Source organism: Sesamum indicum, linkage group LG12, assembly GCF_000512975.1.
Source record: "Sesamum indicum cultivar Zhongzhi No. 13 linkage group LG12, S_indicum_v1.0, whole genome shotgun sequence".
Taxonomy (NCBI): Eukaryota; Viridiplantae; Streptophyta; class Magnoliopsida; order Lamiales; family Pedaliaceae; genus Sesamum; species Sesamum indicum.
The window spans coordinates 3,821,840-3,847,318 of NC_026156.1; the positions used below are offsets into that span (position 1 = coordinate 3,821,840).

The following is a 25,479-nucleotide window of genomic DNA, read 5'->3' on the forward strand; positions in this document are numbered from 1 at the left end:
ATGCTCCACACCATAACCATAGCTTAATGGCAGTTTATTGCAAAATGAGCCGATTAAAAAGCCTGAAAAACCCTATGAAGAAGAAATACTTATCTCTCTTTTGAAAGGCAAATTCCTGTCTCACAACCTGCAAAGAACATCTGGTGTTTGTGCTAACCCAAAAACAAATACAAATATACATACTATGCCGGTGTTTGTGCTAAGCCATTTTTCAGACTTCATTTCACCAATCTTGCCCACAAGAAACTTAGACAAGAGAATAATTCAGCAATAGGGATCAAGACAACAATGCATAGGTATTGACGAGGAATTCATTTTTTTCTGGTTCAAATAAATTAGAATTTGTACATATGCTCATGACCACATTTACATTGTCACATTCACATTGGATCAAAAGCCCTACGACAGATAGTCTAAACCCCTTCCTTACTACCCCACATGTACAAACAATTACAGACAAGCCACCCCATCTTCAATGAAAAGGGTTGAAGAAAAACTGGCCTGAAAATATTTGTTTCTAACATGTACACACAATCTGATAAGCATTATCAGATCATCCAGACAACCAATTCATTTACAACCTACAACAACAACGCCGCTGTACACAACCTTGTTCACTTCCCCGTTTCCGTTTCATGGTACAAGTCTCTCCTCCCAAACATCCTCGTCTCCAGAAGCAAACAGGGCAACTGAGATGTCGGCAAGTTTCTTCGTACTCAATCTGTACCGTGGAACCCTCGATTGTTTCGGAGCATTTGGAGCTTCGACCTCGTTGAAATCGCCAAAATACTCCACGTTCTGGAACCCGACAGTCTTCCTGGGGGTACTATAAGCAAAATGGGATTGCTTTGCGATCAAAGTCTGCTTCAATCAAACCGCATTCCAATTAGCACGATCAAGTTGACCAATCATTTAAATTTTAATCAGAGGAACCAAATTAAGCTTACCGCTTCTCTTATTGCTTTGGATACAAAACACAGCCTTTTCAAATCATCATGCTCCACACCACAGAGTATTCTAATCTGCACAAGGCAAAAGCGAGACTATGTTAGGAATACAGCACAATCACATAGGCAAATTATGTAAAAGTAGAGACTGAAACTCAAAACATAAATTCCATGTCCTAAAGTAATGTTACATATAACCATTCAGTCCATCAACAAATCAAAACCAGAAAGTACACAGAGTAGTTGATTAGAAGAATCCAGAATAGTAGACTAACCAAAATTTCCTGAGGCAAGTCCTCAAGTGCAGATTTTTCTGTAGAGAAAAACGTATCTTGAAAGCACTGTCTCTTCCAAGGTGTGGTGGCAATACAATCATCTTCATTCCCCAACTCCATACCAACACAGGACAGCGCGACCCTTTTCCTCCCAAACGATGTACTTCTCACAAGCCCCATTCCGTATTCTTCATTTGCCCTCTTCGTGTTAGAAACACAGTTGTTCACAAACGCCATGTTTCTCAACTTCAAACTCCAAGATCTACCTTAACCACTCCGAATCTGATAAATTAACCGAAGGACAGAAGTCCAGATACTACTGATACCAACCAAAACTCAATGAGACTCACAAATCCTAGACTGAGGTATGAATAGGAGTATATGAATGTGTGTTGTAATGGTCTGTCTAATCAGAAGGAAGAAAGTAAATGCAGATTGGTGTAACGGCTGTACTGAAGAAGGAAACAAGAACCGTCTACAAACTATCTTCTATATATGTTGTTCTTCACACGCACTCGCACACTTAACTGTGAGTGATGAATCCCTCTTTATACAAAGTCTTCTTTTTCTTAAAAAAAAAAAAAAAAGGGTTATAAATACAGATCTATGTTTTTTTACCTTGCCCTTGTTCTAGAAAAGTGGTTCTTTCCGGGATAAATATCTGGTTTTAGGGATCAAGCTTTGGTTTTTGCTAGAAAAGACTCGAATTTTCCGGTGGAAATATCTTCAAGAGAAACTCCAGCGTATATAGGGAGCAGAAAAACTAGCCGTTGGAGACGGACACGTGCGGTGCAGGCGGGTTAGGAGGAAGGGGGATGGGTGTTTCCGCTGACGTGGCAGATAGTGGTCGGTCTAAGCCGGCTGGCGATAGATACCCATAATCGAAGAACCATGTCCTGGTCATAGACGTGTCTTAGATTACGCTAGAGTCACCCGGCAACTCCACTTTAAATTTTACAAAAGGTTAGGATGTTGACACGTAACGCAGTAATGTATTGCACGGTCAGGATTTATTGGAAGATTACGTGTGTAGTGGGTGGTGGGAAGGTCCAAACAGGCGGCTGAGCGAGTGCCGGCTGTCTTACAGTATTCAGACGCTGTTGTGTTGTGTTCTTTAATAAGGGCAACCCTAAAATTACAGTTTGCCCCAACTATGGACTGCTCATCACTTACCGCGTCACCGACCCACATCCCAACAATTACTCCAACTCGTTTTGTATTTGTACTTTTATGTGCCGGCAGCCTTACATAATTACATTCATTTATCAAAGTTTAACTTAATTCCATCAACTATTTTCTTTTATATAATAATTATTGTTTCTTTCGAGGAAAAAAATATATTAAAATAAATCTTCTATAAGATAAAATAGTAAGAAAATTGTACAAGTTTAGCATATTTAATCATGTTTTATGTCTTAATTTTTTTATTTGATTGGATCAAATGTACCACAATTTATATTATATAAAATAAGAAATTACTATATTTTTATTTTATAAGATTAAATATGTTAAATTCGTTGACTATGGGATCAGAAATAAAAATACCTTTTATAACGTGGGATCAAATGCATAATTTTTTCTAAAATAATAGAACAATGACCAATAAAAACATGGATGTTGAACCGACATTAAACTAACCATAGGTTGGGTGGGAAGGGGTCAAACTTTGGTACTTACACCTTCTTTGCTGGTTGTTGGTGAGTCATAAAGTATGTTGTATTGAGTATTAGTGGGCCTGAAACATCTCATTTCTGGCCCAATTGTAGAAGGATATGGTGTTTTATATTCCTTTTAGGTCCAGTACTTTTTCTCAGTATGGGCGCGAATTAGTTTCAAAATCGTGCTTCTGTCTGCCCCTCCCGTGTTATACCGTTCCTAGTTGTTATTTAGAGTTGATTACATTTTAACATTTAAATTATGAGTGTTTTTATATTTTGACAGCTTAAGTTTTTTTTGTATCATCTTATAATTTTAATTTTATAAATTTTTTGTAATTTTCCATTTATAACTATTTTTTAACAAAGTTTTTTGTCAAAAAAATTTACATGCAGTACACATATGATATTTAAGGATTATGTGATGTGGTATATTTTACATATATATAATATATGATATTTTTTTATATAAAAATCAATAAAAAAAATGATCATATATGGCAAATTATAAATTTTATAAAATTGAAATGAAAAATTGACACACAAAAAAGTTTTAATTGCAAAATATAAAAATAGACATAATTCGAATGATAAAATATAATTTGTCGTATTATGTAAAACAAAAGTAAAAGCTATCCCTTCTTCATATTATCAAACATTAAAATAATATTATTCCATATTACATTTTCTACTGTCCCTTTCTTCACATAATCTGATGCTACATATCAACTGCTAAAATTCAGACCACATAAAAACACAATATGATTGTAACATAAAAGTGGAGCCAAGATTGCAAGAATATTATGACACAGTCAAAGGTCATCCCATGAATTTTATTTTATCATAAACATCAAATTACAAATGTTGAGGGATGATGGTACTTGTGTCTCCCTGAGGGTCATAGATTTGGATTTGGGTATTAGATGTTGTACCCCAAAGAAGACAATCTGGCATAAATGCTTCAGGAAAATAATGTCTTTTGGATTTTACGAGGATTAAACAGTGTAAGTAGACTGCAGTCTTGAGAAAGAACCTGGCCATGGTCACCGGCAGCTCGTTTAGTGTAAACCCCTTTATCTTCACACATCTCAAGTGTGGAAATACTGCCCCGCACTCGTTCAAGTAGTTTCTGCCGTAACTCTCCCAATAAAAACTAGTCCCGAATGCATTATTTCCAAGCTGTCCAAAAAGGGGGGAAGAAAAAGGTTAGTGGTTAATGCAAATTAATTCATTCTTCTTTAAAATGAAAAAAAAAATATATATATATATATATATATATATTTCTAAAAATTTACATCAATAAAAACTCTCTGAATCCGTGGGCACTTCTTGAGAAAACTTGCAATATCAGATGGAAGAAGATAACTCTCTGGTGCAACAATTAAGTGGAATTCCTCCAATCTCGGCATGCAAAATTCCATCTCCTTGTACTCGTTTTCTTCAAACCTCGCAGATAACCCCTGTATATTTAATTTAAATTTTTTTAAAAAAAATGAAGAATTAACTATAAAATATTAAATATCATAATTATAAAAAAAAAAAATGTAGTAGAAAATTACCTCAAGAAAAGTACTGGTAACAGTGAGGACCCTGACAAAGGCGAGACTAATAACCACATGTTCCCTGTTAGAAAGCAAATGAAACCCTCTGGGGTGCGCAATCTCAAGTATCACATCCTTCAATTTCGGCAAATCACTGTAAAATTTGAAGTCACAAAGCTTGCCATGGTAGTGGAAGGAACGAAGAACAGGAGCTTTTATGCTCACGGAAAGAACGTCGGAGCAATTCTTCACTACCAAATTCTGAAAGCCCTTCAATTCTAGAGCAGAAATCTTGAGATTATAAACATGATTGCATTGGATCAGCTTCAAACTCCTCAACGACACGCAGTTGAGGAATATGGCTTGCATCGCCACGGGCCGTGCCCGCACCCTCTCGAACGTGAGTTCCCTGAGATTGCGCAGCCCATTTGAGACAAACGGCAAGTGAAGCTCGCAGTTGACGAGCCTCATGATTTTTATAGTTTTGACATCCACAAGCTCGTAGCTTAGCATGTACTTTTTGGCTGATGGAGTGAAATCTAGCTCAAATTCGCGTACTCCTAACGTAACAGCCCTATGTATCCAATAACAAACTAGACACGTATCACCGGCTGCGTCGAAGTACAATTTGAATGTATCGGCTCTAGAGTTCACATTATTGAAGAAAAAATTGTTAACGATGCTCTTATACTCATCCCTCGACATGTTCATAGCAAATTCCCTGTCAAAGCAGAGATCGCGACACAACTGCCATGAGTACCTAAATCTTTTCGACAGGACAGCAAGCCTGCAAACTTCCTTGGGAGGAAGGAACGAGAGGATGGCCTCGATAAGGTCATCGGGCAAGTGAGGTACGTTACTTCTCTTCTGGGATGGCCCAGGAGACTGGAAGCTCATATCAAGATGATTTTGAGCAGCCATTGGTATTATTACAAAAGGGTGGGAGAAGTTCTTACTGAGATCTAACTCAAACTATGTTTGAATATATAATTTCAGACAGGTATAGAGCAGTGCAGAATGTGAGAACAACCAGTGGGTTTATATAGGAGTTTGTCCAAGATTTTGCCTCAAATGTAATAATATCAACTTTCCTTGTTATATGTAATCAAAACTACGTGATCCCTGAAGAAAATTGCATACAGAGGTTGGATTTTGAGTGCCTTGAGACAGTGAATTTCCAGTTCAGACAATATATTCTAACTTGGATTTCTTTTCTCGTCTAAAGTAAATTGAGATTATAGGTACAGATAGAGATTTTCTACAAAAAGATTTAGTGCTTTGAAATTTATGAAATTTTTCCTATTTTTTCTCTCTGTGGGATTTATCAGCTGCAATCAGATATTGTATACATAAAAACACTTTATTTCAGGTTTGACAGAAATATTTTTGTGATTATTCAAACTCGATTTCGAAATTCTGAAAAGGAGAATACGATTAAAGCAAAATAATTAAAACTTTGGACTATAATATTATTACAATATCTAAATATTCTAATAATACTTACTCCATACCATCTTTTCAGAATGAAAGAAATCCAATCGCTATCCAGATTAAATTATATACCAATTCTCAGTAGATCCCGATATAGATTAATAGAAACTATAATAAATATTTATTACCTTGAAACCTTAATCCTACCTTAATTTTATTTCGGACTCAAAGACACTCGATTTTTATTTGACTTCCCCGACGAATAGCTGTAATTTAGTATTGGATACATAGGGCGTTACCTTAGCAATGAACGAAAATACTCCTATTTTATTTCGTAGATTAAAATAAAAATTTATGGTAAAGGCTAATATTACAATAATATATATTAGATATATGCAAATAACAATAAAATAGATTGTAATAGAAATCAGGTCAATTAACGTTCCAAATTTATGAGACTAGCCCGTAAAATTGAAGAGAGAAATCTAACATTTATTAGCTATTGGGAATTTCCTTTGAATTTATTTATAAAAAAATATATATTCTTTGACATTTGCCCTTTTTGCCCAAAAAAACATAGAGTAGTCCCATTTCCCAAGATTGTGGGCTTCTCCCACCAAAAAATTTAATTTAGCAAGACTAGTGGACAAACAAAATAAAAGTATAATCATAGCATAAAATGCTTGAAAAATAAAATTGCCCAAATAAGAAAAAGAAATATTGTAATCATCTACGACCATTTGTTTTGTAAGTAAATATGTAAGAAACCTTAAATAATTGTATGGGAAATTGATTGGACCAATCAAATTTAATTTTATCCATCAAATAACCAATGCTTTATTTGACTCTATAGAACAACATTCAAACATAAATTATTAAGAATTTCTAAACTTGTTTGTTTAAAGAACAAAAGAAAAAAAAAAAAAACAATTTTACCATCAAGAAGATAAAGCCGGTTGATTTTGTGCAATTCCACTTCTCCTTGGATTTTGATGAGCGACCCTTAATAATGATATATAATTTTATTTTTGATGAATTAACAATCAATTGTAGTATTTAAATTAATCAAAAAATTATTGAAGGTATGAAAAAATACCAAGAAAAATAAAAATTAAATCATATATAATATTTGATGGAACGCACAAAGTTTATCATGACCATCAAGAAAAAACTAAAATAAACGAGAGATATAAAATGAACAATATCAGCATAAAATAACAGAAAAAAGAGAGACATATGAAAGAGCAAGATGATGAAGAATAGATAGAAGGAGAAGACACGATAAAAAGAGTGAGGCCGCGTTGGGGTTTTATAGTAGAAAAATTCTATCGTAGATGGTACATGAGAATTTTAAAATGATAATTTTTTAGAGATTACGATTATCTTTAAAGGAAAATATGCAATGAATATAATAAAGAATATCGATTCGTTGTAATATAGAAAATCTCAACCTAGAATTTAATGATCTGACGTGGAAGGATAATTTTTTCGAGATTTTGATTATCTTTGAAGGAAAATTCGCAATGAATATAAATAAAGAATATCGACACGTTGCAATATAAAAAATCTCAATGTTGAATTCGATGATTCGACACACAGAATGATAACTTTTTTGAGATTTCGATTATCTTTGAAAAAAAATACATAATAAACATAAATAAAGAATATTGACACGTTGCAATATAAAAAATCTCAATATATATTTTGAAACCCCCTCTACATTCCTTGTACCGTCCAAGGCCTACTCATCAGCCCAATTGATCCCAAATCGATTGGCCTCTGAGCAGGAAAATAGACCCATAAAGCCATTTCTCTTATCTTTGTTTCTAGGCCCAAGGAGCAAGCTCATTATTAGCACGATACGTCATCAAATAGTTGGGTGGACATGTCGTACAAGTTGTCAATGAATTGAGATACGTCACTATAAAATATTTCCAGCAAATTCTTAGCTATTCAGTGGCAACCTAACTGATAACCAGCAATAAGTAGAATCCCGAAAGACTCAGACAGCCTCGGGAAGACTCAGACAGACTCGGGAAGACTCAGTCAAAAGACCATAACTCCTTCAAGAGAAATCCAAATCTTGAAAACCTTTTATGTTATTTAGCTAATGCATGTAGTTATCTAATGGCACCAGATTCAACCTAATTAACCTCCCTCTGGATCCTGCTCCGCAAAGGCCTATAAATAGAGGATTCATGTTGTCATTTGCTAACACTCTCACACTTAAATTCTCTTCCTCTCTCTCTCTCGATTTTAAAACTATTTTAAGCCCACACTTTACACTCTACACGAATTATATCTTTCTATTATCACATTTTAGCATTATTCTCACATCAATTTGAATTTTTCTTTCATTTTATCCAGAAAATATTACTAATATCTATTTTGTAGGTTACTTCCTCAGTTATCATAAAATTTCTTTGAAGGTCCTTCGATTTTAATGGTGTGACTAAAAAATGGTGCATATCATATTTAATAATCCGATGCAAAATACAACACAAAAAATATTTAATAAATAGGTCCTAAGTATAAATAACACCACACTATATAAAAGTCCTAATTTATTGTGAAGAAAATTTTACATGTCAAAAAAAAAAATTAAAGGGGCACCATATACTTTGCAAATGGTAATTAGGGAAGTCCATGTATGTACTAAGTAGTGGGTGAACGTGTAAACTTGTTTTGCCTATTAAAAGTCTAATTTCTCTTACTTTTATGTTTTTTGTTATTGATTTTCAATTTATATATTTTGATTTTTGGACAAAATTCCTCTTAAATTGATTGTTTGGATAAAATTATTCCTTATGCGTTTATAATTCTATAGTTTTTAATATAATTGAGTATTTTGATATATTAAATCATCACCAAATTATTTTCTTATTAGAAAAAAAGTAACATTTAAAAACTAAAGAATTTAGATTAAAATAAAATAATGAGTAAATAACAACAAATCCTAAACGTAAAATTAAAATAATTCATTTGAATTATAAAAAAAACTTGAGGACTAATAAAGTAGACGCGAGATACGGCTATTTTTTTATAATCCCCTGACATCTCACCTATATAATATAAAAAAGTGACAAAACATGCTTGACTAGAGTTGAATACTTTTAGAAATGATGAATAAATGTATTTTTGTTATATTCTTTAAACAAAATATATTTTAAAAATGGATATTGCAATTATCTAAAAATATAAATTAAATAGTTACTAATTTTATTTAATACCAAATTAATTATAATAATATTTTTGTGTATTTACTCATTCGTAACTTAATTTTTAGTCTTTAAAATTTAAACTACTTTAACTTTGTAATATATTTTTTGCTTTATTTTAAGTAAAATATAATTTTTCTAGTTAAATTAATTGAATTTAAAATGTAAAAATATGAAAATAACCTTCGTTTGTGTACAATGAATTTTAAATTTTAAAAATTAAATATTACTTAGAAAAATATTTAAAAAAGAAAGAAAATTATTGCAAAAAAAGTAAAAGAAGAAAAAATATTTAGAACTTGAGAAATTAAAAATTTCAGGCGTCGAACCAAACCAATTACATGATAAATTTGATTCACTTGACAAGATTGATCATTTTTTTAAAATATGAAACACAATTACACAATAAATGTATTAAACTTGCCAATTATTTGACCAAACCCGATATGAGTTAGAATTTACCTATATTCCATTACAAGATTTTGCTTACATGGAAAAATATGATAAAAAATGCATCTTGGTGCATGTCTTACATCCAAATAGAATGTTTCACGTCGTAATATCCGACGACATTCGGAATTAATGGAGCCGCAAAATGCGACTTACAAAAATTAACGGGTAAATAACTAGGAACTCTGCTGCTGCGGAGAACTTTTCAAGTATGGATCGTCCCTGTACTTGGAATACTGGGGAAGTTCAAGGGCTTTTTCTGCAATTTGCCCGTCCTCATGGATCTTTGCTACCAGGCTTTCAAGGGATGGAAAGTTGGCCTGTAAAACAACACCACAAGCAATTATTGAGTACAAAATTAAAACAAAAATGATTACTATAAAGTAGGGTTGTGATGTACCTCCGGCCGTATATAGCCAACAATAGCAAGACGCAGATCCTCGCCATAGAAGTCCTCGTTAAAATCGTGAAGCAACCATGGCTCCTGTCGTAATGTCACCGAATAAGAATGAGACGTGAGCTAAACAGGCAAAGTAAAGTTGAAATGCAGAGGATTAAGGAGCATAACTCACAATTGTCTTCTCGGTGTTGTTGAAGTAAGGATTCCAACCGATGCTCATTACCATTTTATAAACACCACGAGTTGCTAATCCAGCCCACCCGAAATAAACTCCTGAAGGATGTTCTGAGAGGATTGCAGAGTAATCCTCCGTGGATAAATTAGCTGGAAGATGAGGAGAAGAAGAAAACACTTTATTCACAACACATGAAATGCAACTTGTAGCAGTCAGTGGTAATTTGATCTATAAAAGTACCTAAGCCATGATACAACATAAAAATCAACAAGAATGTCCTGGTTTGTTTCATTTAAGAGAATTCATAAGTCGAGAAACCTGTGGGGATTCCGAGCACCTTTGAGCCACGGCCAAAACCTTTGATGACAGGACCACCAATGTACCAAGGTTCTATTGGTAATGTACCTTCTATCCCTGCAGCAGCAGTTTAATAACTTTGTAGGGTAATACACTATGTTAAAAATATGCAAATTAGTGTAAGAGGCTCACAGTCTTTGAATGCAGGTAGGCCCCACTTTTCTGGCTGCAAATCTAGTAGGGAGTTAATCACCTCGTCTGCAGAGGTGAAAAGGTGGGTTTGTTTAGGAAGGGATGGGACGGCAACCACTTCCATACCAGCTGCCTTACCAGCAGTAACACCTGGCCTACATATAATATGCAATCCTCACATAAGAATTTGCAGTAGTAATAATCATATTGGCTGTGGGCATCCATAGTTACACAAAGATTTCAATGAGAAAGGAAAACATCTGATATTTAAATAAGTAGAAAAGCAAAGAAACTCATAATTGAAGAAAATTCTGGATGGCTCATCCTCAATGCTTCATGACACTTACAGTGAATCTTCAATAACAAGACAGCTGGAAGGATCTACCTTAAGCCCCTTAGCAGCTTCAAGATATCTTCAAGAATGACAAAACCCAATCATAATAAGCATTAATTCAATTCTTTTATGACAGACGCAAACATGAAGACAAGGTCAAGTTATCGTATTCCATCGTACATCTCAGGAGATGGCTTTGGGCTGGTTACTTGATCACCACCTATAATATAAGAGAACGATTCTTTCCACCCTGCAAGTAAATTTCTGGTCAATGAGATCACATAGGTGATGCAAACAAAAACCATACTGTTACGTAATCATAGAAAAATAACCTTGCATAGGTAGAATGCAATAATTTAGCTGAGATTTCAAATATAAGTACCCTGATGATAAGATATTTTTGTCTCAATATTTTCCTTTGAGGAATTTGAAGCCAAGGCCATTGGGACACCATGAAACCTTAAATGGTTGATTAACCTGCTGGCACCCGGTTGAGCTTTGATGTTGCACCATCTGCCATAAAAGTTAGAGAAATAATCAGTGAAACGATGATGAAGCAACCTCAGAAGACAGTCAGGCATACTCTTCTTTGAAGTCCTTACCATGAGAAAAAACAAATCGTTTCAAGAAAAACAGCTCACTCGAAACATGGTGTATACTTCTTCAACTAATGCAAATCTAGTACATAAAACTTTCTGGAGTCCCAAATTTTCAACAAAAAACCAAAATTGATACCTATACTCTTCAAATTTAGTAGACAGTCTCCCTAGGCAAACATAGTAAGTTAAACAATTATGCAGTTGTGGTTTCCTTTCCTGAAACTTACTTTTGCAAAATGTGGTCACATATACACATACGACTTGATATCTTTCCCTTCACAGAAAAGAGAGATGAAAGATTGTTTTAAAATTTTCACCAGAGAGTATTCAAGAAAATCCCCTATCTCAGCAACTTGGTATTAGTTCTCAACTCATAAGCATTCCATGAACAGCACATACCGACATCGTTAGATAAGGAAACAAGAAAATGCTTCAACATATTGAGAAGGCTATATCATGCTAAAAGTTTCGGACTTCAAAATAATGGGTACAATTATTAGACTCCAGTATTTGTAAGCAAGACCTAGTACAACCAAGAAGAATTCAACCCCTAGCAAGACATACGATTTTAATATTGGCTAAATTAATCAATATATAATGAAGACAGAAACTAAGATACAAGTACTATTACTTCTCAGAGAATATTGGTGTAATTTCTGATAGAAGTTCATCTGTAGATATGGGAAGTCCATAATCTTCAACAATGACAGCGGCAGCTTCATAGGGTGTCCTTCCTACAATTTTCTGAGTGGCTTTTCCATTCCATTGCTTTCCATACTTAACCAGGAAAACACTCAGAACATCGCTCACAATGCCATCTGACATAAACAAATTGTAAAGCACAGTTGGAAGAAAAAACACGTGCAAACAATTAAAATGTTCAATACAAACACTGGATGAAAATTTTTCAACACTAGAACTCAAATATAAAGCACATATTGCCTGTTGAATAGTTAGTTAACAAATTAATATAAACAAATATTGATAAAAGAAGCATGCAATGGAAAAGGGGCAGAAATCAAGATGACAAACAGCACATTTAATATTTGGATCTGACAAAAGCAGATAAACAAATGCAGTCATTCTCTACATTCGTTCATGAAGTCGAATTCAATATGTAAAATATCATATTGAGATGTACAAGACTATCTTCATGAAGTTGAATGCAATATGTAAAATATCATATTGAGATGTACAAGACTATCTTCATGTCATTGCAGAGAGAGTCATAGACATGCCAAAATTTTGAGTGAAATCCTTTCTCTGCCATTCACATGAATTCAACAGCCAGCTAAAGTCCACCTGTGTTAAGAAGCGTTCCATCCAGATCAAGTATGACACATGACACAAGCTTCCTGAAAGGTTTTGCCATTGACATGTTCCGAATGTAAAGCAAAGTTTATGATTCCATCAGTCGCAGGTGGTATATCTCTTGTAACTACAAGTCGTAAGGAAAGCACTGCCACCAACTTTGTCCTACATTGGTAATGTTCTATGACACATTAAAAAGGCATTCGTGATAGTGTATGGATTTGATTCAAGAAACATAATTAACTCAGAGCGGAGTATATTATATGCAATAGAGAGCGGAAAAACATAATCAACAACAGCAACAAAATTGGCAAATCAAATATCCATTGTGTAATGCAAGTGACATAGAGGTAATGAAATAATCCAGGACGAACCATACAAACCACAGTGGTCATAATTATAGAACAGAAGTTTACTCCAAAGTTTGATTTTACAAATTGAAAATCATGTTCCTCTCAAGGAAGAGAAGGGAAAAAACAGAAACACCACAGATTCTTCTTTTCATATCCATCAATTTAGGGTAGAAAGTGCCTTGATTACATGCAATATCCAAGTTAGTTCCATGTAATACTTCATTTTCACATAATGCTGCAAATTCCGTAGCGTTAAACGACAAGAGAAGATAAAAATGAATAATAGAATTCCAATCACATCTTAGTACCATGTGAATGTTCAAAGGAACAAAGAATTAAACAGATGAACACTTTACCATCTCTCGATGAGAAAAGCAATAAGTTATACCGGCTCCAAATATATAACTCAAAACCAGCAGCCTTCTAACTTCTAGGGTTTTATCTTCTATCAAGTTATACTCAAACTTCTTCTACAATGTGACCACAAAAAGTGATATTCCTGGTGCAATTCCTCCCTAAAAGGAGAAAAGCTGGCACGCAGATCCCCCAAGAAAGAAACCACTAGGAAAAGGGTGAGGGAGATCACTTTGACAGTATTAGAGTTTACAAAGAGCAGGCTGAGAAACAAACGATAAGGTGTTGACATGTCTGGTGGCCAATTTCAATCAAGAACAAAATCTTGAAGTACAACAGGATCTTGATAATATTTTCACTCACCATGATAGACTACCAGACTTCCTGATCAATTATCAGACAATATAGGGCAATTAAAGTTGAATAAAGATCATAAAATTCAAAAGAAGAGCGAAAAAGAAGGAAATTTTTTCTGAATAACACAACCCACAATCTAATAGTTGAAACTTAACTATAAAATTAGCCACCTGATCGACCAAAAAATCATCATGGAATTACAAAAGAAACATACCAGTAATTGGTTTTAGTACTGAATCAACACTGCAAACAAGTCATGAGTGCAAAAAACTAATTAAACAACCAAACAAGATTAGAGAGTGAAAGAAAAAGTGGATTCTGATGAGTACCCAAAACAATGAATTATTGATTTTTACCCAATGAGTGGGTTCTTGGATTGTACACACTCACATACACTTCACATAATTACAAGAAAGCGTGAAAAATAAAGCACAACTTGTAGACAGTCCACACTTTGTATTGAGAAAATACTTATCGGAACATAACAACACAAAACAAGATTACAGAAAAGCAAAAACATACCCGCCCCGGGGCAGGCCGGCTCTACACAACTTGCCTCTCCTCTTCTCTTCTCTTCTTCGGAAACAGCCAAAAAGTTGGGAAAGGGGTCCAAAGTGGTGGTGTTTATTCAGAACTATGAATTCTTCTCTTGAAGCCGTCCAATGGATTTCTGGAAACGTTGAGGATACAGATTATGCAGCACAAATTCAAATTAATGTCGGGGTTTTTAGAAAATGTTAGGCCCAATTTGACCTTTAGGAAAATTCCTAGACTTTATAATGGCATGGCATGGGCTGGATAAATGGGCCCATGGTGCAAATTTAGACGGCCCAGTCCACTCCATGAATATTTTTTATGATAAGGGCCCAAACGTCCTCGATTCTCGTTTGAATTTCTACAATATCAAAAAGAAAAAACTGTCGAGAGCTCTGGATGGAACCGTTTTGTTTTATGACGGAGCACCGGACATCGCATTCATATTTACATCCCTATTTATATAATTTATTCTTATATTTTCAAAATTAAACATATATTCATAAAAAATCCGCCCTGATACGAACCAAGTCTACAAAAGGATCTTTCATTAGGGAAGTGGCTTCCTTCAATATTTGTGATCTTCAAAGTTTTCAATCAAAACCCCAACGCTGGATCTGATTCTGCGCCAGCTACATCTATGATGACTGTTAATTTGAACAACGGAAAACAATACAAGAATGACATTCATCACAAAACAGAATTTTATACTAATTTCTATACAGTGTATATTCATATTTACTACATAGTTCACATAACCTCAACTACTGATCTAACCTCTTTGTCAATATCAGACAATGGCTCAATGTGATAATCTCACCCACCAGTTCTTTTGGTTTCTTGCATTTTCAGAATTTCCGAGCTTTTTGAATGTTGCTTGTGCCTCCCTTAACTTATTTTTGTAGTCCTTTTTCCAGGTTTTGAATCTACGTTTCAGTTTACGGAGCTCCTCCAGAGGATGCAATTTGCTGCAAACCTGCATCTCCGGTCCAATTTCAGTGCTGTCCTCACTGTATGCTAAGTCGTGTCGATCCACTTGGTGATGACTAATACAATTCATTGAGAAATCCAGACTGCCCCCGTTTGGAAGTCCAGATACTATAGTACTAGTATCATGATTTTGGTCACAATGTCGTTGCATAGAATTACATTGCGCACGTCTGCTTCCAGGAGCTGGATTCTTCTTGGCTGCAGCGAGACACTTCTGCATGATGAACAGACAACATTATCATTTTATTCTTAAATTGTTTACGGAGCTGTATAAAGTTATCGTTCTGCTAAATGTTAGAATGAAGGCGAAGACAGATAAAAAAACGTAGAAACGGAAGCTCACTTGAATATAAGTGAACTGATCTTGCCATGACTTCTCCATGCATTTCATCCTCTCTTCATATTGCTGCCATTTCTTCTCCATTTCCTGAAGTTGTAACTTCAAAGCAGTATTTTCCTCTTTCTTTTCTCTGACTTTGGCCTCTGACCTCAAAACTTGCTTTTGAAGATCGATGAGGACACCGTATGGAACCTGTATCCGATCCTGATCAACAGTTACCGGGATTTTGTTAGGAACAAGAGATACTAACTTGTATTTATCAACAATTGTAATGAACTCCTGAATACTTCTCCAGTTAGAGCAGAGTAGGAAGGGGTAAACCTTTGGGTCCGCCACCAGTCCTAGGTTCTTGCTGTCTCCAGCTTCGTCTGTTCTTAACATCCGCTCGTGCATGGTTCCGTTGGAACGTCTTGGATCCTGACAACCTAGGACATCGGCAGAGCAAAGACAGAGTTGTTCAGATGACTTGAACTGTCAATAACCCTTTATTGGGAGCATTGAACATTATGATTTACCAGAGGGCAAGCTTATGACTGCTGCATGCTCATCTTCTAATACTCGATGTTCAAAGTACTTTCTCATGTGTTTCTGTATTAGTATAATAGCCCTAAGCCTTGTGCTCCTGTACTTGTAACTCCTTCGTGCATTTTCACCACGAACGACTGCAGAGAACCAAGTTACTGATCATCAGTACATTTCTAAGTCCCCAGCAGGACAAAGACTTGCAAGAAAATAGTTGAAGGTCTTAGTGAAATCACAGTATAGCGTTATACATGAAGATTATAAGGTGAGAAATCAAGATTTACAACGACTTACATGATTGCAGTTCAATTACTCCTCTTCTAAGCTCCTTGTAGTAGCATCGAACTTTATGACCGCGGTACCATTTCTGAATGTTAGATGCTCCTGATTTTTCTTTTGAATTATCACATAAATCAATCTACAAACCGCCAAAATGACTAAGCTTCAAAAACACTTTGAACAGAGGACCATCACTGGTTGCAACCATCATAAAAGAAAAACACTACACTAACTGATGAGAGTGCTGAGGATTCTTCCACCCTGAAAATCTACCCAACTGATGCAAAAAGGAAATAACCTAAGCATACAAGTTCAGAATTTCAGCTTACCTCCTCCTTCTGAACACGATGCGCAGCAAGCCCATCACACTCTGCTTTCTCTTCTTGATGAAACGATTCAGAGTAATCTTCTTTCTTCGTCCGTGCGCTCTCAAAACCAACCCCTGCAGAATTCTTCCTTTCGAAGTCGAGTTGCAACGGCCGCCTAGCACGCGGCAGCCGGGCCCTCGACGCAGGCCTGATGGGCAACGCTGGCGGAACATCCTTGGGCTGAGCCTCCCTCTGTTGGATTTTATCCAGCATCAGCTCCAGAGAGCTACGCGTCACCCCCATTGAATTTGTAGCCACCATTGGAAAATAACAAAACACACAACACTACTTAAAATCATAAACTAACATGCTTCAACAACCTTCGCTGTCATAAAATGACAGAGTCTTCAAATCGAAACAAAAACTAGTGCAACTCTCTCTGATGCGACATGTAGGTGTGGAATCCAGATTCATTTTTGGCTTACTTGAGCTTCGGGTAATCTGTGTAGTTTGGAGGGATAACACTGCATGTGTTTTTGACAGTCAAGACAGCTTTGCTTTGTTTCTGCTTTACCTGAACCTTCAAGTTTCAGGGTCTGAATATGAATATGAATTATTTATAGTAATGTTGCAGTAATTATGGGGATTGATGAGTACTAACGTTATGGTTGATTAGTCTTAGTTGCTGCAATTGATTAGTCTTAGTTGCTGCAATTATGGGGATCTGAACTACTAGACAAAAATTCTAATTTAAATTAAATTTATTATATTTAAATTAATTATATAATAAATATAATATACTCATAATACATTGATGTACAACCTAAAAATAATAATAAAATCACATAATTTAATTAATTTGAAATTATTTTTTGGTAATACATGAGTTGGTTGGCTCTTGTTGATAATTGATCTTTTGAGGGAGGAAATGCGAGGGCAATGATGAAACAGACTGCCCACATAGTCATTAGCCCAAACAAGATAATCATCAAGCAATTTGAAATTTTGATCTAAAATATTTCCAAGAAAAAATAAAAAAAGGAAGAATTATTTTAATTTGAAGGGATTGATGGAAAGTTGTCCCCTGAAATGGTTCCAAAACTGTGAAGGGAATGATTTTTCAGTAAGGAGAGTAATAATAAGGGCTGTCACGTGGGGATCATTTTCATTGGGCTTCACAATTCTGCACTTTATTCCCATGTGCAAGTCTGCAAAGGGACCTTTAACTTCTAATCACCCTATTTATGCCTAAAAGAAAAAGAGTAATGTTGAGGATGAATTTAATTATTAATCCAACAAAATATTGAATTTTAATTTGAATTGAGTTAGATGAAGTCGAAATTAACCATATGTTGAATGAGCAATATTTATGATAGAATTCATAAACTTATTAATTATGAAATAAATATTATAATACCTGTAATTTAATTAATTTAGGATACATCTTAACTTATGAATTTAAAATTATCTTAATAATAAATTCAAATCTACTTTGAACTGTTTTTAATACAAAATTATTTTTAAAATTATTCCCTTAAATTTAAATCCATCGAACCTGAAAACCCTAACATAGAAAACGTGGGAAATGGGCTTAAGGCCCATTCGGTTGATTGAGATGGGCCAAATCTTGAAGCAGTTTTATAAGTGGATCGAATTTGGGGTTGGGATAGTTTTATGTTGGGCCATAGAAGCACTCGTTAGTTATCAAGTGGGGGCCACGTTGTGTTATAATAAATTATTAATAGCATTGCTTTTGAGTTAATGTATTTAAAAATTACAAAAACTATATTCAGAATAATTAATTTATTGAAAATTTTGAATTCTTGAAACCTTCATTATAAATTAGTTTTCTTAATAGATTATAAATTTATTTAATATGAAATTATGTAAAATATTTTTATTGATTTTTTTCGTGAAAGTTAAAAAGAAGTATATATATACTTCCTATAATGTATATTTTTATTTTACATTATTTTGTGAGCAATAAAATAAAAAGAGCAGAGGTTTATTTTTTATAAAAGTCGTTTGCAGTCATTTATTTACAGAATTAGAATATTTAATCTTATAAGATTTTAGTGTCAAATGCTATCATTTCTTAATTTATAAAATTAAATATGTTAAATTTATAAATTATGAGATTAAAGAGAAAATCTATGTCGTCTGGGATTTAAATACAATTTTTGAAAAAAAAAATTGTCAAAAATTAGAGAGAGAGAGAGAGAGAGAGAGAGAAAAGCATGTATATAAATCGCATCTTGTTCGTGGAAAGAAAAAAGAGAGAAAGCGAAAACAACCAACAAATTAACCCTAAAAACTCGAACGGATTCTCTAGCTTCTACTCTTTTCTCTCTCTCTCTCTCTCTCTCTCTCTCTCGCTCTTCCTTCTCACCGTGCGAACATTGGGACCTTCTATCCGGATTTGTTTAGGGTTTTAGCCCCTCGATTGGAGTAAATTTCAGGAATTTCGATTAGGGTTCTCGTCTTTCCCTTGATAGGTTGCGTCTTTGTTTCAACAAACTCTAGTTCATGAACAGTGTTTCATTATATACGTTTTCTGGATACTCACTGCGAATCTGGGTTTCTTTTTCTTTTCTGGTTGTGTGTTGGATTAATGATTTTTTTCTCACCAATGCATTAGTAATTCCAGTGGGTTCATCTTGATTTGTATTGTGTGAGGGAACTGAGTCTTGTTGGTTTTCCAGTTTCAGGGGCTTGTCGATATTCGAAGTCTTCCGAGGAGTTTAGAAGAATCGAAACTTGATGGATGACTGGGGTATTTTTTCTTCTCTACTAAATTTTTAATCCGTGCATTTGTTTAGTTGTCGTTTCAGACTACTCTAGGTGATTCAATTTTTCTTTATTCATTACCTTTCTATCTTGTCCACAGCACTGACCTGTTGCTTTAGTCAATTTTCAGTTTGCACATATCTAAGTTTTTGGATTTTGATTTGTTAATTGGACTTGAAATTGACCGTGGTCTCAAAATTTTACTCAGACTGGGTGGCTGTGGGTTTGTTAGACTCTGGTACTTGCTTTTATTGATGACATCAATTTTATCAACTTTTATTGTTTGCCTGTATAAACATTCGATTTAAAAGATTTAAAATGTGTGGACCTTAGGTTTAAGTTTGATGTTGCTACTGTTTCCTCATCAAGGATAGAACCTTTTTATCCTTTCATGATACATTGGAGAATAGTTGAATCATAATCAACTTGAGCATTAAAAATCCTTAGCTGCTGTTGGTTACCTTAACCTTAGTAAAGTGCATTTCTTGCTTGCATTTTCACATTGAATAACCAATGTTATTTGTGTTCCTGGTGATTGCGGGTGTCTTTTAGTGATAAGGAAATGAAAAGTTGCCCCTTTGAATTGGTATGGCATTTCTTGTGGTGCATAATCCAAGATATTTGTTAGATTTTCAACTGAATGAAATCTTGTACACTTTCTCTTCATACAATCATCTCCTAAGTAATGGCACAAGGGGACAATAAGGTAGGTTTCTCATTGAGTTTTCAAATTTTTAGATTCTAAACAATTGTGTGGTATTTCAGAAGATGAGCCTATTCCAGATCTTCTCAAGAAAAAGGAACAGCCCAAGAATAACTGGGATGACGAAGATTTGGATGATAATGATGTGAAGGATTCCTGGGAAGATGAAGACGAGCCTGCTCCGGTATGTATTTGAAGTACTGTTCTGTTACCCTGTCAAGCTTAGAACTTAGTTAAATGGTCATGTTGCTTAGGCTGTTGATGATACTGTCTTTCTTTGAAGTTAGAATCTTTCTACCTTGCTACTTAAATGCATTGCTTGTTTGGCGTCGGGTGGTGTTTTCCAATCTCACTCCTGTTATCTCATTTTGCTCGCATTTAAAAATTAACTTATACTGCTTACATGATCGTTTACAATTTTTTCTAGTTCAAGGAGTCATGTGGGTGGTTAAAGTTGGCGCCTGTGATATCATTTCCCCCACATTTAAAATTTAATGTGTACTGCTTACATGATTCTTTACATTTTGCTAATTCAAAGACTCATATGGATAGTTAAAGTTGCCCCCACTGTAGGGTCATGCCATACTGCTGCACTTTACCTTTGTATAGATCATTGTTGTCCTGTAAGATTATAATTAAGAGCAGATGAATTAGCCTGATGTGTGGGGCGTACTTTATGGGGAATGTTCCAGTGATATCAACTCCTTTCCAGGGAGCAAGTCAACAGAGAATGCTCCTAAATCAAGTGGTGATAGTTTCCTACTATAATAACTTCTTGATTGTGCTGTTCTAAACAAGTTCATGAGGAAGATTTGCATTTCAATGTTGAACATGGTATGACATCTCTCTCAGATCTCACAGATCTTTAAAGTTAACATAGTATTTCCATATCAATGTGATTGTAAAGTTGTGGAGAAGTTTCCTTGTTTGCTTGATCAGAAACTACTCAACATTCTTCAGTTTGTTTTGTTTCGTTTACATTTGCTACTAACTTCTTTATTTCCTGTTTGAGAGGGTATGTGAAGTGCAAACCCTCTATGTGTGATTAATCATTTTGGGCATACTTAATATGTTTCTTCTTAATTGGATTTTTCTCCAAATGATGTCTTCAGGCACCTAAACCTGAGCCGCTGCCACCTGAAAAGGGCCCTAAGAAGGCTGGAGGAAAATCAGGTGAAAAGAAAGGGAAAGCTGTTGAAGCGTCGAAAGAGGCACCTTTAGATCCTATAGAAGAAAAACTTCGCCAGCAGAGGTAGGTTTTTGGTATTCTCGGATGCTGTATGTTGACGAGTGCGGGCCTCTTTTAATTCTTATGCTTGTTTATTGTCCGAAGTATCTGTGCTCTGAGGCTGCAGAATGTTAAAGTTGAACAAAGTATGTAGGTGGTTCAATTACCACAGTTTTCTTTTACTTGCCTGTCATTGGGGTTGGGTGCTTTACATCCCTGACCTGTGCAGGATTTGTTTCAATCTGGAAAAGATCACCCTGAAGACTCCCATTTTCTTTCACCAATCTACCAAATCTTGTGATACCTTTTGGTTTTTAACTTTTAACTTCATTGTTACTGAAACATATGCATTTTCCAAACATATATCCTCACAGTGATCTTTTAATACATCCACTGCTGAAAACTGGCCATCTGTGTTTCTGCAGGCTTGTTGAAGAAGCTGATTATAAATCTACTGCAGAATTGTTTGCCAAGAAGGGTGATGAAAAGACTCTTGATAATTTTATTCCCAAAACGGAAAGCGACTTTGCAGAATATGCAGAACTTGTTTCTCATAAACTTCGGCCATATGAGGTTTGTGATATTGGTGGCTTCCTTTGTGCTATTTTCATGCAATTATCTGTCGTGTGGACCTGTAACCTGACTATTTCCTCTTCTACAGAAAAGCTATCACTATATTGGGTTACTGAAGGCTGTAATGAGATTATCATTGACGTCTTTGAAAGGTGCAGATGCTAAAGAAGTAGCCTCTTCTGTTACTGCAATTGCAAATGAAAAGATAAAGGCAGAAAAAGAAGCTAATGCTGGCAAGAAGAAGACAGGTATTACAACTCTCAATTTTAATCTTCTATGCTGATCCGAAGCAAGTTTTGTGAGAAGTGTTGTCTTGTCCACAGTTGGAAAGAAAAAACAACTGCATGTTGGCAAGCCAGACGACGACGTGGTTGCTGATACATACGATGATTTTGATGAATATGATTTCATGTGAGCAGAGGCATGATTTCCATCTCGGCATGTGTTATATACCATTCTGAATACTACACACTCTTGAAGAGTCAGCAAATACGAAGAGAATTCTGCCAGCTTGTTTTCTCTCCTTAATTGGGGGATGGAATGTGTAATATTGTCTTTTCATAAGAACATTCTTCTTTTTCGGCGATTGTTCTGTGTTTCTCACTGGTCAGAGTTTACATTATTCTTTTTTGCCTTTGAGCTTATCGGTACCTCATATTTGTGGATCATCAGATGGAGTACAAGTAGTTCATTATTTTGGCTAGAACCCTCACCATACCTGGAGAGTGCAGCCAGATACATGTTAAACTTTCAAGATATCGAACTGTGTCTCCAACAGGAAAAAAAATATTCAGTACAGTCACCGGCAATCACATTCAAGCATAGTTGAACTTTTCAGTGTTTCCATTATAATGCCTCAGCAGACAATCATATTTCCAGAAGCGTTTCTAACAAAGACAAGAAAAGGGCCGACTAACATGATTTCTTTCACCTGTGGGTATTTAGCACTCTGATGCGTGGTTCTCCTTCGTGTTGTTTCCAAGGGAGGAAGCCAAGTCAATCTCAACTTCAATCGTCTCTGGCTTTCCTCCGAGTCCTATCTCAATCCATCTCTAATCAGGTATGTCTCATTTTTAAGGCTATATTAGAGGAAGTGAAAATCCTGGAACTGAAATTGTTCAGGCGGACTTATATCTAACTTTTGTTCTGAATATGAGCGTATTGTTTTTCCCATACGTTTGGTGCCATAGGTTTTAATATAAAGTGAGAACTAATGATATAATTTGCGTCAATTATAATCTCCAACTCGTCTAACTTGAAATTACGGGGTATAACTACATTATTAGTAATGTTCCAGAGAAAATCAATTTTCCTCTTTATTCTTCTCTTTCGTTTTTCTAATTCTTTTTCGGATCCTCGTGAGCATCATAAACGGTCCAAAGAGCAAATCATTCTTTGACAGAGGGGTTGACCCTTCATAAAATAGATTGTCAATTAAAATAAGCTAGATGCTTTTTTGTTTCTTTTTTTTTTTCCGCACACACGGAGGTTAAATTTGAATTCAAACTGTTGGGTTGATCTCAAGGTGCACACTGGACTGGGTTGGCTCAGGATCAACATGGATCAATCTGTAAAACTCAGCTCATAATTGACCCGCTACCGTTCATGATTAATTTTGAGATGGTCTTGAGCCTTAATTGAATTTATTTTTGAATTCAAACCCAATTCATGAATCAGCCAAGTTGAGACCCAAATTAAGCACATATCAAGCTTAGATGTGTTTGTTTATAAATTTTTTTATTTTATGATATTGAGATTTTTATATAAATAAATACTTAAATTTATAATTATCTTTTAAATTAAAGGTAGCATGCAGGTTAAAGAATGACCTATCAGTATGCGGATTTGACTTCTTTCCGAACAAGACAAGACAATAATTCTGATAGTCGCAGGAAGTTTCAGATACGGAAGGTAAGAATCAAGAAATATCAAATCAAATGCAAAAACCAAAATGACTTGACATATGTCCACTAAGTATTATTTAAGATTGTTTGGTGAAGGAGCCAAAATTTATGAGTTACCAACCTGATGCGTCCAGCACTTTTGCTTTAAGTTAACAAAAGAACATTTATCAGAGAACATGCACAACTGTGGACTGTGGTGATGTTAGATGCGGCTCCACAGACCAAGACGATAAATAGGAAAATAAGAAAACACACCTCCTACATTAAAACGAGGCCCTTCCTAAAGTTGTACAACACCCTTACAGACTTACTGAGAGAAGCATCTGCCCATCTTCTAGCTTATTCAAGTCAGGATCGCAAAGATCCCTTTGAGTTGGGAGATACTATACCCTCCATGGATCAAAAGTTGCACACTGCTCCACCAGAGAGTAACTCTTATACTTGGCATACTCTGATCTCTCTGAAAAAGAGAAACCATTATCACTCTACAGCCAAGGATGAATGCAACCAACCGAAGACGTTTCCAATTTGTCGTCAATTTGAGCACACAAGCTGCAACCGACCAGCCAAGATGAAGAACAATAAAGATCTAGAAGTCATCCAGCTCTACAATCTGTGCTCTTCTCTCAGCAGCTCTTTTCCTGATGAAAATGCCCCACCTTAGTGCTGCTTTGAGTTTAAGCCACCCAACAACAGCTTTTCCAGATGGACGTGTACGGTCCACATCAAAGCCGAAGGTTGAAGGTGTCATAGGGGTGTAAGCTGAGTATGCATAGTTATTTTCATTGACATTAAAGGAAGCATGACCATGACCATGTCCATGCCCACCCATGCTAAATACACGAAGCAGATGTTGCATGTCTTCATTTTCAAGCATCTCATGACTTCTTATACGAATTTCATCCTCAGGAATGTCCTCAAATCCCCTGTATGAAGTAAGATTTGATGTGCCACCAGTAGGGAAGCTCAGCGTTGTTGAGTGTGGCAGACCAAGAGCCAGCACGTTCTCACTTCCAGAAGGCTGTGCTTGTTGCACTGAATTAATCAGCTGGTTTTGTGGAGGAAATGAGGCACCATCTAATTGTATAGAGACATTGAGATTCATATTCTGTGGTTGTGTAGGATAGCGACTTACAATATTGTCATTATAACCTAGTAACAATTTAAGCAAATTTCATAGTTAGCGGCAGTCATACACAAGCAAAACTCAGTACAGCACACCTACCCAAACCAGCCCCAAAAAAGCGCATGCACCCAGAAGAAGAATATTTAGAAAGAAAATGAGTAGAGAAAGAGACCCTCAAAATCCATATTCTATCAGAAAGAAAAGTCACAATACTATATGAAATTCAGAATTAATTCAATTTGTCTATCCAATAGTGTGATCGATTACCTCCAATGGTCAATCCTGGGTTTGTAGGA

General features: G+C 35.3%; 6 protein-coding genes across 9 annotated transcripts in view; 1 reads left to right on the forward strand and 5 right to left on the reverse strand.

Moving 5' to 3' along the window:
- On the reverse strand, window positions 294-1,947 carry LOC105175458 (F-box protein At1g61340-like). The gene is made up of 3 exons (XM_011097900.2): window positions 1,223-1,947; window positions 948-1,022; window positions 294-861 (listed from the first exon to the last, which is right to left on the reverse strand). Exons 1-3 carry the CDS (start codon window positions 1,457-1,459, stop codon window positions 634-636), a joined length of 540 nt encoding a protein of 179 aa, XP_011096202.1. The 5' UTR covers window positions 1,460-1,947; the 3' UTR covers window positions 294-633.
- LOC105175459 (putative FBD-associated F-box protein At1g61330) lies at window positions 3,577-5,757 on the reverse strand. Its single transcript, XM_011097901.1, has 3 exons — window positions 4,437-5,757; window positions 4,173-4,337; window positions 3,577-4,056 (listed from the first exon to the last, which is right to left on the reverse strand). The coding sequence occupies exons 1-3, from the start codon at window positions 5,337-5,339 to the stop codon at window positions 3,733-3,735; spliced, it is 1,392 nt and encodes a 463-aa protein (XP_011096203.1). The 5' UTR covers window positions 5,340-5,757; the 3' UTR covers window positions 3,577-3,732.
- LOC105175460 (bifunctional riboflavin kinase/FMN phosphatase) lies at window positions 9,478-14,589 on the reverse strand. Of its 4 annotated transcripts, none has more exons than XM_011097902.2 (11): window positions 14,412-14,589; window positions 12,817-12,990; window positions 12,146-12,332; window positions 11,298-11,428; window positions 11,096-11,165; window positions 10,929-10,994; window positions 10,582-10,736; window positions 10,411-10,506; window positions 10,090-10,241; window positions 9,918-10,001; window positions 9,478-9,837 (listed from the first exon to the last, which is right to left on the reverse strand). In XM_011097902.2, exons 2-11 carry the CDS (start codon window positions 12,890-12,892, stop codon window positions 9,694-9,696), a joined length of 1,161 nt encoding a protein of 386 aa, XP_011096204.1. In that variant the 5' UTR covers window positions 12,893-12,990; window positions 14,412-14,589; the 3' UTR covers window positions 9,478-9,693. The 4 variants fall into 4 exon arrangements, with proteins under 4 accessions (XP_011096204.1, XP_011096206.1, XP_011096205.1 ...); XM_011097904.2 differs by lacking the exon at window positions 14,412-14,589 and adding an exon at window positions 14,219-14,371; XM_011097903.2 differs by lacking the exon at window positions 14,412-14,589 and adding an exon at window positions 14,104-14,333.
- LOC105175462 (myosin-2-like) lies at window positions 14,920-17,431 on the reverse strand. The gene is made up of 6 exons (XM_011097905.2): window positions 16,884-17,431; window positions 16,570-16,693; window positions 16,269-16,415; window positions 16,075-16,178; window positions 15,757-15,957; window positions 14,920-15,627 (listed from the first exon to the last, which is right to left on the reverse strand). The coding sequence occupies exons 1-6, from the start codon at window positions 17,181-17,183 to the stop codon at window positions 15,226-15,228; spliced, it is 1,278 nt and encodes a 425-aa protein (XP_011096207.1). The 5' UTR covers window positions 17,184-17,431; the 3' UTR covers window positions 14,920-15,225.
- On the forward strand, window positions 19,129-22,977 carry LOC105175463 (eukaryotic translation initiation factor 3 subunit J-like). Its single transcript, XM_011097906.2, has 7 exons — window positions 19,129-19,357; window positions 19,565-19,635; window positions 20,415-20,536; window positions 21,465-21,604; window positions 22,006-22,153; window positions 22,242-22,401; window positions 22,477-22,977. Exons 2-7 carry the CDS (start codon window positions 19,623-19,625, stop codon window positions 22,566-22,568), a joined length of 675 nt encoding a protein of 224 aa, XP_011096208.1. The 5' UTR covers window positions 19,129-19,357; window positions 19,565-19,622; the 3' UTR covers window positions 22,569-22,977.
- LOC105175464 (calmodulin-binding protein 60 C) overlaps window positions 24,106-25,479 on the reverse strand; it is a gene marked incomplete in the record, with an annotated part of 5,268 nt that continues 3,894 nt past the window's right edge. The window contains 1 exon segment of the mRNA XM_011097908.2: window positions 24,106-25,209. Coding sequence (XP_011096210.1) covers window positions 24,647-25,209 — 563 coding nt within the window.

Bases quoted from the DNA above. Each gene is read 5' to 3' on its own strand.
- LOC105175458 (XM_011097900.2), bottom strand. From the start codon at position 1,459: ATGGCGTTTGTGAACAACTGTGTTTCTAACACGAAGAGGGCAAATGAA. The intron at 1,023-1,222 runs GTTAGTCTACTA...TGCCTTGTGCAG, and splicing joins ACTTGCCTCAGGAAATTTTG to ATTAGAATACTCTGTGGTGT. The intron at 862-947 runs GTAAGCTTAATT...TGATTGAAGCAG, and splicing joins CCAAAGCAATAAGAGAAGCG to ACTTTGATCGCAAAGCAATC.
- LOC105175459 (XM_011097901.1), bottom strand. From the start codon at position 5,339: ATGGCTGCTCAAAATCATCTTGATATGAGCTTCCAGTCTCCTGGGCCA. The intron at 4,338-4,436 runs GTAATTTTCTAC...TTAAATATACAG, and splicing joins TTACCAGTACTTTTCTTGAG to GGGTTATCTGCGAGGTTTGA. The intron at 4,057-4,172 runs GTAAATTTTTAG...CTTTTTGGACAG, and splicing joins TTCAGAGAGTTTTTATTGAT to CTTGGAAATAATGCATTCGG.
- LOC105175460 (XM_020698487.1), bottom strand. From the start codon at position 12,837: ATGGAACGCTTCTTAACACAGGTGGACTTTAGCTGGCTGTTGAATTCA. The intron at 10,242-10,410 runs GTTTCTCGACTT...CTCATCTTCCAG, and splicing joins GGTGCTCGGAATCCCCACAG to CTAATTTATCCACGGAGGAT. The intron at 9,838-9,917 runs GTACATCACAAC...GTTGTTTTACAG, and splicing joins TTGGCTATATACGGCCGGAG to GCCAACTTTCCATCCCTTGA.
- LOC105175462 (XM_011097905.2), bottom strand. From the start codon at position 17,183: ATGGTGGCTACAAATTCAATGGGGGTGACGCGTAGCTCTCTGGAGCTG. The intron at 16,416-16,569 runs GTAAGTCGTTGT...GGTTCTCTGCAG, and splicing joins AGTAATTGAACTGCAATCAT to TCGTTCGTGGTGAAAATGCA. The intron at 15,958-16,074 runs GTTTACCCCTTC...ACTGTTGATCAG, and splicing joins GACTGGTGGCGGACCCAAAG to GATCGGATACAGGTTCCATA.
- LOC105175463 (XM_011097906.2), top strand. The intron at 20,537-21,464 runs GTATGTATTTGA...TGATGTCTTCAG, and splicing joins ATGAAGACGAGCCTGCTCCG to GCACCTAAACCTGAGCCGCT. The intron at 22,154-22,241 runs GTTTGTGATATT...CCTCTTCTACAG, and splicing joins ATAAACTTCGGCCATATGAG to AAAAGCTATCACTATATTGG.